Source organism: Echinops telfairi, unplaced genomic scaffold (genome assembly GCF_000313985.2).
Source record: "Echinops telfairi isolate 266 unplaced genomic scaffold, ASM31398v2 ScPeMD7_22;HRSCAF=79, whole genome shotgun sequence".
Taxonomy (NCBI): Eukaryota; Metazoa; Chordata; class Mammalia; order Afrosoricida; family Tenrecidae; genus Echinops; species Echinops telfairi.
In genome coordinates, this window is record NW_022103919.1 from 10,083,110 (window position 1) to 10,096,549 (window position 13,440).

Sequence of the window (13,440 nt, forward strand, 5' to 3'; positions counted from 1 at the left end):
CATCCATCCATCCATCCATCCATCCATCCATCCATCCATCCATCCATCCAGGGAGCCCTGGTGGCACAGTGGGGTAGGTAGGTACTGGGTAGCTAAACCCAAGGTCAAAACCACCAGCTTCTCTGAGGGAGAAAGATAAGCTTTCTATTCCTAGTAAAGGTTCCTTCTTGGAGACCCACAGGGACAGTTGTACTCTGTCTGGTAAGTTTGCAATGAGTCAGAATCGACTCACTATCACTGAGTTTGGTTTTTGGCTTTGGTATCCATCCATCTATCCATCCATCCATCCATCCATCCATCCATCCATCCATCCATCCATCCATCCATCGTTCCAACCAGAATAGAGTCCCTGGTTAGCTTGCTTGGCTTACTAACTGAAAATTTGGCCACTGGAGTGCTCTCCCCACCACTACTGCCCAGCCTCCAGAGGTACCTCAAAAGCAAGTCCTGATGACCTGCTGCCAGAAACGGCAGCCCATGAAAGCTTTCTGGGGCACAGTTCTACTCTGACACACACGGGCCACCAAGAGTCTGAATAGACTCAACTGGCTTATGGTTTTTGTTCGTTTGTTTCTATTGTTGCTTTTTAACCTGCAAGTAGACACCACAGTTTTGTGCGGTAATTAAGAGACAGAGGAGTGAAGAGGTCAGATCGCAAGATGTAAGAGCAGGCCTGCCACTCAGGGAAGCAGTATTTGAAGACTTTCTCTGGTCTTGGGAAAGGAACATCCCCCTTGAGTTAAAGCAGACCCGTGAGGAACATTCTTAGAGAGGCTGACAAAGCTTTTTCCTATATTGGAGGCCAAGGTCCACCATGGAGGCCATGCAGCTTTCTTCTGCCAGGCACTCTAAGACTCTCACGGATGTTTACATGGGATAAAGAGACACAGGCAGTCACTGTTTCCATGGCTCCTGCCTCTCCTGGCTTCATGTGAAATTCCTTCTGTCCTATTAAGAAATGTCTGGTGTTTTTTCTTTGGAATTAATATTTGGGAATTGGGGCTTTCGAATAGGCTGAAAGTCCAGTAACCAAGGTCATCTAGCTTCACCCACTGTCACCACAACACATTGCATTTGGGTACATTTGTTGCAAAAACTAAAACCAACCCACTGCTATCAAGTCAATGCTGACTCATAGGGACCTGATAAGACAGGTAGACCTGCTCCTGTGAGTTTCCTGTAACTATTTATGGGAGTAGAAAGCCCCATCTTTCTCTTGAGAAGTCCCTGGTGGTTTCAAACTGCTGACCTTTGGATCGCAGGCCAATATGTAAACACTATGCCACCCGCTTTCAAGTGCTGAAAAGCAAGGATGTTACTTTGAGAACTACAGTGTGCCTGACTGACGGTATTTCCGGTTGCCTCCTAGGTATATGAAAGTTGGACACTGAATAAGGGTGGCGAAAGAAGAATTGATGCATTTGCATTACGATGCTGGAGAAGAATACTGAAAGTATCAAGTACTCCTACGCCTGAATGCTTTTGATTTGGAATGAAGGTGTAGATCTGTACCCTTCCACAAGCATACACATACACACACACAACACGCAGGGTATGCATATATGCTATGTGCCAAAGTCAAGAAAGAAACAGGGTAAGTTTAATATTAGTTACAGTTGCAATTTATATATTCAGCATTTACAGTTAAAGTTCTATGCACTTAAATAACTGGTTCTACTCACGACGCTGAAAAAAGTATAAAAATACACTGTCACTCAAAACCCCCAATTCACTGCCATGGAATCAATTCTGACTCACCGTGTCCCTGTAAGTTTCCAAGATGGTAAATCTTTATGGGAGTAGAAAGCCTCATCTGCCTCCCTAGGAGTGGCTGGTGGTTTTGAACTGCTGGCCTTTGCAGTTAGCAGCCCAGTGCACAACCACTGTGCCACCAGGGCTGGATTCAGTTCCATCTCACGGCAGCCTGTGGAGCCCAGGGCAGAATGCTGCTCAAGGCTGTGACCCTTTGGAAGTGGAATTGCCAGGCCTTTCCTCTGCGGAACCTCTTGGTGGCTATGAAACTTTCCATCAACAGTTAAGCACTTAACCATTTTCATCACCCTGAAACTTAGTTGAACCTGATCCTGTACAGGGTTCCTGAGGCGCGATCTGGATGGAAGCGGAGAGCCTCATGTTTGTCCCAGGAGGGGTTGGTGGGCTTGAACTACTAGCCAACACCTACCCAGCACACCACCAGGGAGCCTTTAAATATGCTACAGAATGTTCCCCCAAAGTCTAGAAACTGGGAAGGGATTATTTGCTGTAATCCCCCTACCCCCCCCCCAACTAATAATTGGACCCAATACTTAAAATTTAGACATTTCACCCCCAAATATCTGGAGTTTGAAGAAAAACAAATTTAACATATTAGTTGGACACGTAAAGTAACATACTGTTTCATGTAAGCTAAACATAAGCTGATCCTGTGTTTCCTGATTTTGAGGGCACTTTAAGGATAAGAACCAACATATTTTGAGGGCCTATGATTCGGAAATTCTATTGAGGGTTTTATTGAGTGATTTTCTATCTGTGCAAATCAATCAATTAAATTCAGTGATCCCACCCAACCCAGAGCTATCACAATCAATTCTGACTCAGGGTTTCAAAGGCTATAAAGCAGAATGGGAACAGATCACTCACTGTGATCAAGTGAATTCAGACTCATCATGACCCTATAGGGCAGAGTTGAACTGCCCCAGTGGGTTTCCAAGATGATAACTCTTTACAGGAGTGGAAAGCCTCATCTTTCTCCAGAGGAGTGGCTGGTGGGTTTGAACCAGTGCCATAAACCTTGGAGTAGCAGTCCAAAGCTTACTCACAGCACCACCAGGCTCCTCTAGAATTCAGTGACAATAGTCCTATTTTGTGGATTAAGAAACCAAGGCTCATTGGAAGACTACAAACCTAAAGGCCAGCGGATGCATATGAATATGTAAGAGAGAGAGAAAAGAGAGAGAGAGAGAGAGAGGTGAGGCAGGGTACTTCGCTGAATAAAGAATGCTCAGTTCAAGCCAGTTGTTGCTAGGCAGGAATTCTGGCCCAGATTTGCCAGATCTTTTGATATCCCCCCACTGAAGCCAGCAATCTGGACTTGTGCTGAAAACCTCTGATTTTCAGATGCTGGGAGCTAAGTGAAGCCCTGGTAGTGTGACAGTTAAGCATTTGGCTACTAACCACCAGAAGGTCAGCTGTTTGAACCTACCAGCTGTTCTGTGGGGAGAAAGATGTGGCAGTTGGCTTCCCAAGGAACACATGCTCGAAAACCCTACAAGGCAGTTCTACTGTCCCATAGGGTGGCTGTGCACTGTAATCAACTTAATGGCCACCTTTTTGTGAGGGGTGGTGGGGGGAGTGGGGAGGGGCAAGTAGCTAATCCAATTTTTAAGTATGCAAACTTGCCAAATAAAGTCAGCAGCAGGCCTCTTGTTTGCAAACTCTGAATTTTTTTTAAAAAAAACCAACTGCTTTCTCACAACTAGTGAGCAAGTGGGGGAAAATAGGAAGGTCAGTTTGCTGTCTTTTCCTTCCCTCTGAACATCATCAAGGCAGCTGCGCTGATGAACTGAAGTGTTGTGTTCAAGAGTCAACTCCGAAAGCCACTGGCTCTGTGTACGTGGCACGAGGCTCTTCCAGGACACCCAGTGAGCAACAGACAGGAGAGATTCATGGGAGGGCAGCATGGAGCAAAGGGGGTGGAGCTGGGGCTCCGCTCTGAGTCCTTGCTGACGGCAGACATGCCAGTTCCGAGCTCTGCCCCCACCTTCTGGATTTAACACCAGCAATTAAAATCAAGAAGCCCCTGTGCCCTATTCCAAAACGACAATCTAATTTTAAGTTCCAAATCTGAAATTGCCCAATGTGCGAGGCCTCCCATGAGTCTCTTACTTACAGCATCTCTAGAACATACTTCCTACAGCAGGTGGGGTAGTGGGTTGTGTGTGGGCAGTGGAGTTAGTAGATGGGAGGGAGCCCTGGTGGCGCTGGGGGTTAGGCATTGGACTGCTAACCACAAGGTTGCTGGCTCAAGCCCACCAGTCACTCCAAGGGAGGAAAGATGACTCTAAAACCCTGTGGGGACACCATGACTCAGAATCAACTTAATGGCAGAGTGTCGACTGTAGCAGGGGGGCTGCTATGAATTGGGAGTCGCCTGTATGACCACGGGGTTGGTGTAGTTAGTTCGATGGCAGGAATATGCTTCTAACGATACTTAGAGGCACCACCAGAGTAGCCTTCCCGAGCCCCCCCAACATACCTTAAGACCCCTGCTGTCACTGTATTACAAAATCTCCAAAGATGGACAGGGCTGTAGCATTTAAACCGGGATTAACATCGCGCTTCAGCGTCTGCCTGACTCTGAACTGTGTAAAAGGTTCTTGTGGAACAGCTCAGCCAACCTGCCTCGCTGGAGAATTAAAGAGCAGCACGCATGCACGCACGCCCAAACTGCCATTTCTGTGAACGCCTGAGCAAGTCACTCAGCCCACTGGCCCAGAAGGCTGGACTCCTTTCGCTTAGTGGGACAGGCTCCAAGCCACCGCCGGCCTCCCAGGCTGCACAGCTGGGCAGCTCCCTGAAGGAGAGCGTGCCTTTGCTCAAGGTGGCAGTGGGTGTCCATGTGAACCACTGAACTCCGGGAACATGGCTGACACTGCCAGGCCCGCCCAACAGCTGCTAGTGAGTAACACCCTCGGGTTACTGCACCCCCCACCACCCCCACGTCACCCTCGGAGCCCCGGGAAAGGTCAGCTATTCAGGCATTAAGTCTTTCAACATCCTTCCAGAGCCAAACTTTGAAATATGCTGTTTTATGGCAACATGGATGGCAACCCCAAACATGCTGCTTTCCCAGGAACGGCGCAGGGATTCAGCTCCATGCCTGTGCCAGCAGCCACCTACCTCCACAGGGGCAGCCTGCTCAGGGAAAGAAAGCTGAGGAGGAGAGGCAGTCATGGGGCCCTCCTTTTAAAAAACCCTATATAGACCGATCAATTGTTATGAAACCACACACCAAGGGCCTCCTCTTAGAAAGGATCCGGCTCTGACACCCTAAGGCATGCCTCCTTGTCCAGGGACACCAGCAACCACCTCTTCAGCAGTGTCACAGGGCAAAGGGCAAAGGCCTTAGATGTTCAGACCCCGCCCCGCCCCGCCCTGCACTGCCTTGCCTTACCCTCCCCTCCCCTCCCCTCCCCTCCCCTCCCCGCAATAGCAAATTGTCAACGGATCTTTCTACAGAGGGTTAGCCTGTATGCCCAAGTAGGACCGGGGGCGCTCCCACTTTCTCTACACGGAACAGAGCCCGCACAATCGGCTGACCGAGGTCCCTGGGAGTCGCTAAAGTCCATTTTTTACACTGCAGATGGCTTCCTGGCCACACTCAGCTGTCCAGCCCTGGCTTTAGCTCCCCCTGGACGCGCCGGCCCCACGCAGCACGCAGGTCTGGGTCCGCCCAGTCCCCACACTGTGTACCACACCTTGACCTCGGCCAGGACCACACCTCCGCGATATCCAGAGGCCAGGAGGGCGCGACCTCGGTCACACCTCTGCAAGCTCGCTCCTCGGGAAGGCTCCCTAGTCGGGAAGTTAAACCCACCAGGCAGGACACACTCAAACTCCGCTCCTTTGGAGCTGGGCTATTTTAGACCTCTCTGGGGACCACACTTGGCCACATTTAAAACCACCTTGGCAAGCACACAGCTAAATGAATACTTAGTCATCCTGAAAAGGCTCTAGGTAAAGTGTGCCGCTCCCCGCCCCCCTCCCCAGTTTTCGGACACTTCGTTCCCATCCCCCTGGGGCACTAAATAAAACGGATGCCATCCGACTGTCCCCCGCACAAACGCCTTCCCAGGGTGGAGTGGCCCCCCACAGCCCGCCGCGGGGTGCGGGAGTCTTGGGGGCGGGGCGGCGGAGGGGCGGCACCACTCCCCGGGATGCCACGCACCGGGGCTGGCGCTGGGCTCCCCCCGGGCCCGCCAGCTTAGGGCTCTGGGTGACTTTGGGAGGCTGGGTAGAATTAAACCGCGAGAGCGCGTTCAGCCTCGACGCGGCTGAATTATTTAGAGGAGGAAAGAGCATCTCATCCCAAATGCCAGCACCCTTTCCTTCCGGCCGAGTTGCAGCGTCCTGCAGGCCCAGGAGCACACTGCCCGGCCGGCCAAAGGCTCACCCCCAGCACTCGGTGGGAAGGGAGGCGCCGCTAACCTGTATGCACTCTGTAATGGGCTTTGAGATGGGAGGATTTTCCGTAGACTTTCCCGCAGCCGCTGTAGGGGCACTTGTGCCTCTTCTCGGAGGCGTGTTTCCCCTTCGCAGCCATTCCAGGGTGGAGGAGGGAGAGCGGGCTGGGCGCGCGGCCAGGATCCTGTCTCTCCTCCGGGCTGTGGGAAGGACTCGACCCAGATTCGGTGGTCACGTCGCTGTCGGATCCTACATCCTCATCGGGGCTCTCCAGGCTGTCGCTGCATACCGAGGGGGTCTGGATGGGTCGGTACTTGTTCAGGTCCAACAAGCTCTTGGCGATGGTGACCAGCGTGCAGTAATCCTTCCAGGTGTCCCCCGGGTCACCGTGCTCCTTGGTCACCTCGCGCTCAGGTCGCCGCAGCCGCTCGGCGTCCGGGGCGCCCCCGTGCTCGGGCACCGCGGCGCGGTTGGAAATGGAAACCAGACACTGGGCGGCCACGAAGTCCATGTAGGCGGCCGCGGACATGGTGCGGGCGACGGCAGCCCCGGCGGCGCGGCCCAACTTCGCGGTGGCTGCGGAGGTGCGGCGCTCGCCCTGCCCTGGCCTCGGACGACGAGCGCGGCGCGGCGCGGCGCGGCGCGGCGCGGCGGCCAAGGGGGCGGGGGCGCGGGGCGCTTCCGACTCGCAGGAGCGCCGCGGCGACCTCAGCCCCTCATCTTTACGTAACCGGCAGCGCCTCCGCACGCAGCATCCACTGCCCCCGGCTCCGCCGCGATCCCCCCGACGGGCGCGCCGGCCCCTCCGCGCCGGCTCCCTTGGAAAGATGCCACACGTGGCGGCCGCAAGTTTATTCGACTGCAAACGCCCCCGAGCCGCTGGACCAGGAAACTGCCCGCGGGGGCACACGCCCTCGGCCGCCCCTCCGTCGAGCCGGAGCCCCAGGGCATTCACTGGACCGCCCGGGCGCGGGTGGGGCGGGCCGCAGCCAGCGCCAGCTCTATGGGACACTTCGCCCCCAGCGCACGGACGGCCGAGCCCCCGCGCCTGCCGGTCCGCACTGTTCCGGCATTCTCTTGCTCGGTAACAATTTCGCAGAATCCCAACACGTCACAATCCGAACCCCCTCCCATTGGCCAGCGGGGAGGGTGATTCAACTCTGTTTACTTTCTCCCCCTGCCACTCAGCGCGGCCTTTCGGCGGCGAGGTGCGTCTGGGACCCAGGCGCGCGGCCAATCCCACTGTTCCCTTTCGGTGCCTCGTGCTACCCCTACAGCCCCGATCGCCGACTTTTAAAAGGGTAATAGCCGGAAGGCTGCGGGGAGGGTGGAGGGGGAGTGACGCTCATACCCCCCTCCACCCAAGAGGGGCGCGCTCTCGGAGGAGCCCGCCACACCTCCAAGTTCACAGGCCAGCTTGCGGAGCCACGGGGGAGTGGGGAGACCCACTCCCCCTACTTAGTCGCGCTCTTTCCCACCACCAGAGAACTTGAGCTTCGGGTTTGCAGCTCACAAACAGTTAAGTGACTTCCTGCAAACGCTACAGTCCCAGCAACCGGCCCTCCAATCAAAAGTAAGTTGGTTGATGTCACTGACATGAGCTCAGCCAATCAGAACGGCGTTCCAAAAGCTCGCGCCCCGCACTCGTAAACGCTACCGAGCTGCTAGAGGGAGACCGGACCCATCCTTAGATTGTGCGTTGTTAGTAGTAAAAGTGAGAGGTGTATGGGAGGGCACGGGAGGATGAATACATGTGGCGTGAAGCCAAAAGGTTAACAACAAAAATAAAAGCAAACCCAAAACGTGGCAGACAAAGTTGTGCAAGAACAGAATCACATGTAACAGCATCAATCCATTTCATATATTCGTTTTTGGTTGGTTTGTGGGTGCAACACACTCTGGAGAGGGGGTGTGGTTTTCGTTCTACCATCCAGTACATGAACTGCTAACCCGTTCGCCTTGAAAAATGCAGAGCTGATCACAAGTTCTGTTTTAAAGCATCATCTTCCCACTAGTTGTACCTTGAAATAGCCCATCTTTGTTTTTGTGAGACGTCTTGATCCCTCTGTGCTCCTGATGAAATTTATTTTCATTAAAGTGTTTTCATTTCGTTCTGCAGCGATTGCAACACATCTTCAAAGAAATGGAGACTCTCCCCACTTTTGCATAACTTCTAAAAAATCACTCCTCCTCGGTTGATTTTCTTCTGTAGACCCCTGCATGGCTAATAGAGAATGTTCCTCTTCCCTGACTTTACATGCATATGCGGGGACCATGGCAGGCAGAAGCCACTGGTCCACCTGACCAAGTCAGTTGAGACAACTGTTAAGGGAGACCAGTCTCCTGATGCCTAGCCCTTTGTGCCTCACCATGACTGAGCCCTTTGGTTGGGTGAAATATTAATTGTGCTAAACAGACTCTTCTGAACTGTTTTTGCTCAGTGCCATCTAGTCAGTTCCGACTCACCAACAGAAGACAACAACGCCCAGTCCTGTACCATCTCACGATTGTTCTGAAGTTTGAACCCATTGTTGCAGCCACTGTGTCCGTCTGTCTTGTGTAGGGCCTTCCTCTTGTTCTCTGCCCCTCTACTTTACCAGGAATTGGGCTCTTCGTGAACTAGAACCACCCAAAAGTCCTTAGCTGTGATTTTGTGGCATTAGTTGATCAACAGCTAGGTCCTGGCATTGGATTGCCTTTAGTGGCCTCTCCCTCTGAATGAGTAATGGAGCTGTTTTCCCATCTTCATAGTTACCAGAAGAATCCTAGGGCTAAGGTCTTTGGCAGGAGGCACAGTGACAGCTTGATTGATTAAAAATACATGTACTTTCCTGAGTGTGATAGGTACTTGTATATACCCATGGCCCAACGGGTGGGAACCTTTGTTGTCTGAGATTTGGTCAAGGTTCTGGGTTCCTAAGGGACCAAAACCAAACTCAATGCCACCACTGATGTCGAACTGCTGACCTTGTGGTTAGCAGCCAACACAACCCGCCCAGATTAGGAGGCACTAGAGATTAGTTTTACTTGACTTATAAGGTGATACAGGAAAGAATATTGTAATAGGAGACTGCATGGAGGAAGGAAAGTACAGAAAGGGGGTGTTGGTCAACCATCACCATCATCATCGGATCATATGTACAAGGGAAGGCACTGAGAGTCTTTGAGATCTAATCTTAATTTTAAAAGAAATTTCTTGGTGGTCTCAGTGATGCCATCGGGTCAATTGCTACTCGTAGTGACCCTATAGGGCCAGTAGAACTGCCCCTGTGGGTTTTTGAGACTAACTCCACAGGAGTAGATAACCTCATCGTTCTCCTGTAGAGTGGCCAGTGGTGTCGAACTGCTGACGGTGGGGTTAGCAGTTTCACCTGAGCTCCTTAACACACTCACTGCTAAAACAGAAAATGAGAGGTTTTCTCCCACCCAGAAGTACCCCCAAACGATGACCTACATTCAAGAGTGTTAGGTAACTAGCTTAGGAACAGGGGTGTTGTCCCTCCCATGCCTGCAAAGGCCCCCATAAAGGAGGTTGGAAAGCCATCAGGCAACCATTAGACACCTATAAAGACGCCAAAGTGAGCATGCACAGTCACACCCCCCCTTGGCCCAGGTAACATCAGTATCTTGGACACACCCAACTTAGGTACATCACCCAGGTGGGCCTAACTCAGGCAATGCGGTCAACCAATACCATCAACCAGGCCACCCCAGCCAGAGGTTTGAAATATCCTGGCTGTGGGAAGGCCTCGCTCTCTCTGACCCTGCTCCTGGTCAGCAGCAGTTGTAGGAGGAGGGTCTCCCTCCCCTCTGCAGGTGCACATGTGCCCACTCCGGTCCTACTTGGGGCGTACAGCCTCTGGGCGCACAGGCTCTTAGCCTCTAGGGTTCTTGGCTTCTGGCCTCCAGGATCCGCCCCACTCACGCGTGGGTGTTCTTTTCCACGTGGTTGTTCGTGCTGTTATGAACCCCTTTGAGACTATAACATCTGAAACTTGTCCTCCATAAAAACACACTTGGATCACACAACGTACTTCGGCGTGAATTCTTTCATTGTGAGAAGCAAAGAACGGAGGTATTACCCACTCCAGAAACCGAACCAGAGTAGCCACTAAAACTCCTGTGGAGCACAGTTCTACACTGACACACGTGGGGTAGCAGTGAGTCAGAAGCTACTCATTGGCAACAGGTTTTAATTTTTAAGAAGAATCCACTGAAGCCCAGGGGAGTTTGCCTACCTCATGGTTTTTCTGGGACAAACTCAGTGTCCAAAGATACATGCTTAGAACGACACCTCTGCTCACCTCTTTAAGGCCCAGCAGGAATACCAGTGCGACTAGGGAGATCTCTCCTGGATCCCTGCCATCATGGATGGCCTGTATGGTGTCTTGGACTTGCACTTTACGGAAGCAGCCAGCCTCATCTTCCTCCCTTGGAACTGCTGATGGCTTCAAATCGCTGACCTTGCAGTTAGCCTCCCTATCCGCAGCCCCCTATGCCACCAGGGCCAGCCCTCAGACTGGCATTTTATCTGGGGAACTGGCCCCTTCAGTATTAACACTGGGGTTGTTCTAGAGAAGTTGGTCGGAATCTTCTGGTGAAATCAGTCACCTTAGGTTCTCTCAAATGATAAACTCTTCCTTCCTCTGGAATGTTCTTTAACTGAATTTTGCTTGCATGGGCCATGATGTTGCGCTCATAAAATTCAGAAGAATAAAAGTAACACAACGAGAGTGTGATTCCATCCACATGAATTCCTCTTCCCACTTGCAAACCTGCCTAACTTGATTTAGGATATATGTCTAAACCCAACGTTGAATACTCTTCTTCCCCTCGCTCATCCTTAAGATATTTGTGTTTGTGGTAGGGAGCTAGGGGTGGAGGAAGACCAAAGTGAAGAGTCCATTCCCCTGAGGTGGATACATTAAAACACATATATATCAAAGAACACAGATCAAAGAATAATGATTTCTACATCAGGATCTGTCTTGCAGTTTCAAAACACAGGGTTTCCTTGCTGTGTTGGGATGTGTATGGGAATAGTTTTATGATTAAAACCAATTTATGCCGCTTTGTCAGCATGTGGTTGTCTGGATGCAAACTCTGGCCAAATTAGCCCAAATTAATATGAATCATTCCTAATTAAAAAGACTAATTTACCAGTAAAGTATATATTACGTCAGATCAGTAAAGGAGCTCTGCGCGCCCCCCTCCCCCCCACCAAGTTAGTCTTACACACATTTCAAAGCTACACAAACCAAAGGGGAGGAGCATGAAAATTCAAAGATTATAACTGTGCTTCTAGTTTACAAATATGCATTTCCCTATCTAAGTTCTGCCTTTGTTTTCTCATCCATGGCTAATGGGCCCGAAGCCAGAACATAGAAGCCTTGTATCTCCCTTCCCTCCCCACCCCCTGTTTCCTGATATAATTATTATCATTATCACCTCTATCAAGAGGTGAATATGTTCTTGCCCACAGGGAACTGTTTCTTTCTGGATATCTAGACAGCAAAGCAAAAGAGTGTTAGCTTCCTGGGCCTGATAGGAACTGCATGACCTTAGGCAACCTCCCCGGTTTAGGCGCGGGTTGATGGGAATAGAGTCAGACTTCTCCAAGGTCCCTTCCACACTCGAAATACTGTGCTGTCAAGTGCTGTTGAGTAGGCTCCCATTCGTATGGACCTGAAGAATATAATGGGACAAACAGTGGCCCGGTTCTGTCCCTCCTCACAATCATGCCTACGTGAGCTATTCTTGCAGCCCTTATGTTAATCCCCCTCCACGAGGGTCTCCCTGGTTTCCACTGGCCAGGAACTTTACCAAGCATGATAGCCTTTTCTAATGAGTCTACCCAGTACCATCTGGTTGTACTTCCTCCAAAACAGATGTGTTCTATCTTCTGGTAAACCAAGGTGTATTCAAGATTCTTTCCAACAATGCGACCCCGATGTGTCCATGCTAGAGTATTCCTTTTTATTGTCCACCTTTCAAATGCAGGTGCGGGGATTGAGTAGAGCAGAGTGGGCATCCCATAATCATCACAGGGGCATCTTTGCTTTGCAACACTTCAATGGGCTGTTTGCAACCGATTTGATCAATGAAATAGATGCGTTGTTTATTCTGATGGCCAGCTACTTGGGGTGTTGGTTGTTAATCCAAGAAGCAGCAAATTCCTGGCAATTTCAACGGCTTCACCTTTATCACGATCTTGTTTATTGGCCCCCTTGTAAGAGTTCCCTAAGGAGGGAAAACAAACAAACAAAAAATAGATGGGGAGGGAAAAACTGGGCCAAGACTTGTGCTCTTTTAATCTCACATCACACGCTGTGCTTCGACACTGTTCTTTATTGGAGGGAAGGTCAGACTTCTTTGCTATTTGATGGGATGTTGGGTTGTTAGATGCCTTGGAGTTAGTCCTGATTCCCAAGACTCTGTAGATAACACAAGAAACCCTATCTGCCCCTGGTTTGATGGGTTAACAAGTACAAATATAAATCTGTCTCCAAGCTTACACTCCCTCCTTTCCTAATTGCATTCTCTCACATGCTCTCCAAACTGGCTTGTGGGGAGTGGCTGCAGCCCCAGAAATAACTCCTCAGTTTTCCTAGGCTAGTTTTCCACGTTAGCCTGAAGCTAGATATTCCCTGGAGTGTGCAGCAACGATTCCCAGGTCATTCATTTCCTCTAGAGATTTTAATTCAAACTCTGGCCAGAGCTAGATTCCCCCCAACTCAGGGGTTCTCAACCTTCCTAATCCCTCTATCCTTTCATACAGTACCTCATGTTGCGGTGACCTCCCAACCATAAAATTATTTTCGTTGCTACTTCATCACTCTCATTTTGCTACTGTTATGAATCGGGCGACCCTTGTAAAAGGGTTGCTCATCCCCAGAGGGGTCACGACCCACAGGTTGAAAACTGCTGCCCGGCTCCCCACCTGTGCCTCACTAACTTAAAATACAGATCGAAGGGCAGCTGTTCCTGACCTAGGCCCAGGAGGTTCAGGTTAAAATCGCAGTGTGTGGTTCCTGGGTTCCACCAGCTCTGGCATTTCTGACTCTTGCCTGCTGGGCGGCGTGGGTGGCGCTGGGCAGAACCGCCGGCTTTTCCGGAGGTCGGGAAGGCGAACAGATGGTAAGGGGGGCGGGTGGTGGTGGAAAGGGACAGGGGATCACGTGTCAGATCGCAGGTCTCTGCTGGTTCCAGACCCCTCCTTATCCGGAGCAGGCTTTCAGCGACTCCACCTAGGCGCTA

At 51.2% G+C, this 13,440-nt stretch overlaps 1 protein-coding gene across 1 annotated transcript in view; it reads right to left on the reverse strand.

Annotated features, from left to right (window-relative positions):
* The window catches only part of KLF9 (Kruppel like factor 9), a 34,285-nt gene extending 26,811 nt beyond the window's left edge, over positions 1-7,474 (reverse strand). Inside the window, exon 1 of the mRNA XM_004713811.2 lies at positions 6,208-7,474. Within this exon, the coding sequence (XP_004713868.1) occupies positions 6,208-6,712 (505 nt within the window). The 5' untranslated portion in view covers positions 6,713-7,474. The remainder of the gene's footprint in view (positions 1-6,207) is intronic.
* Between the last annotated feature and the right edge of the window lie 5,966 nt (positions 7,475-13,440).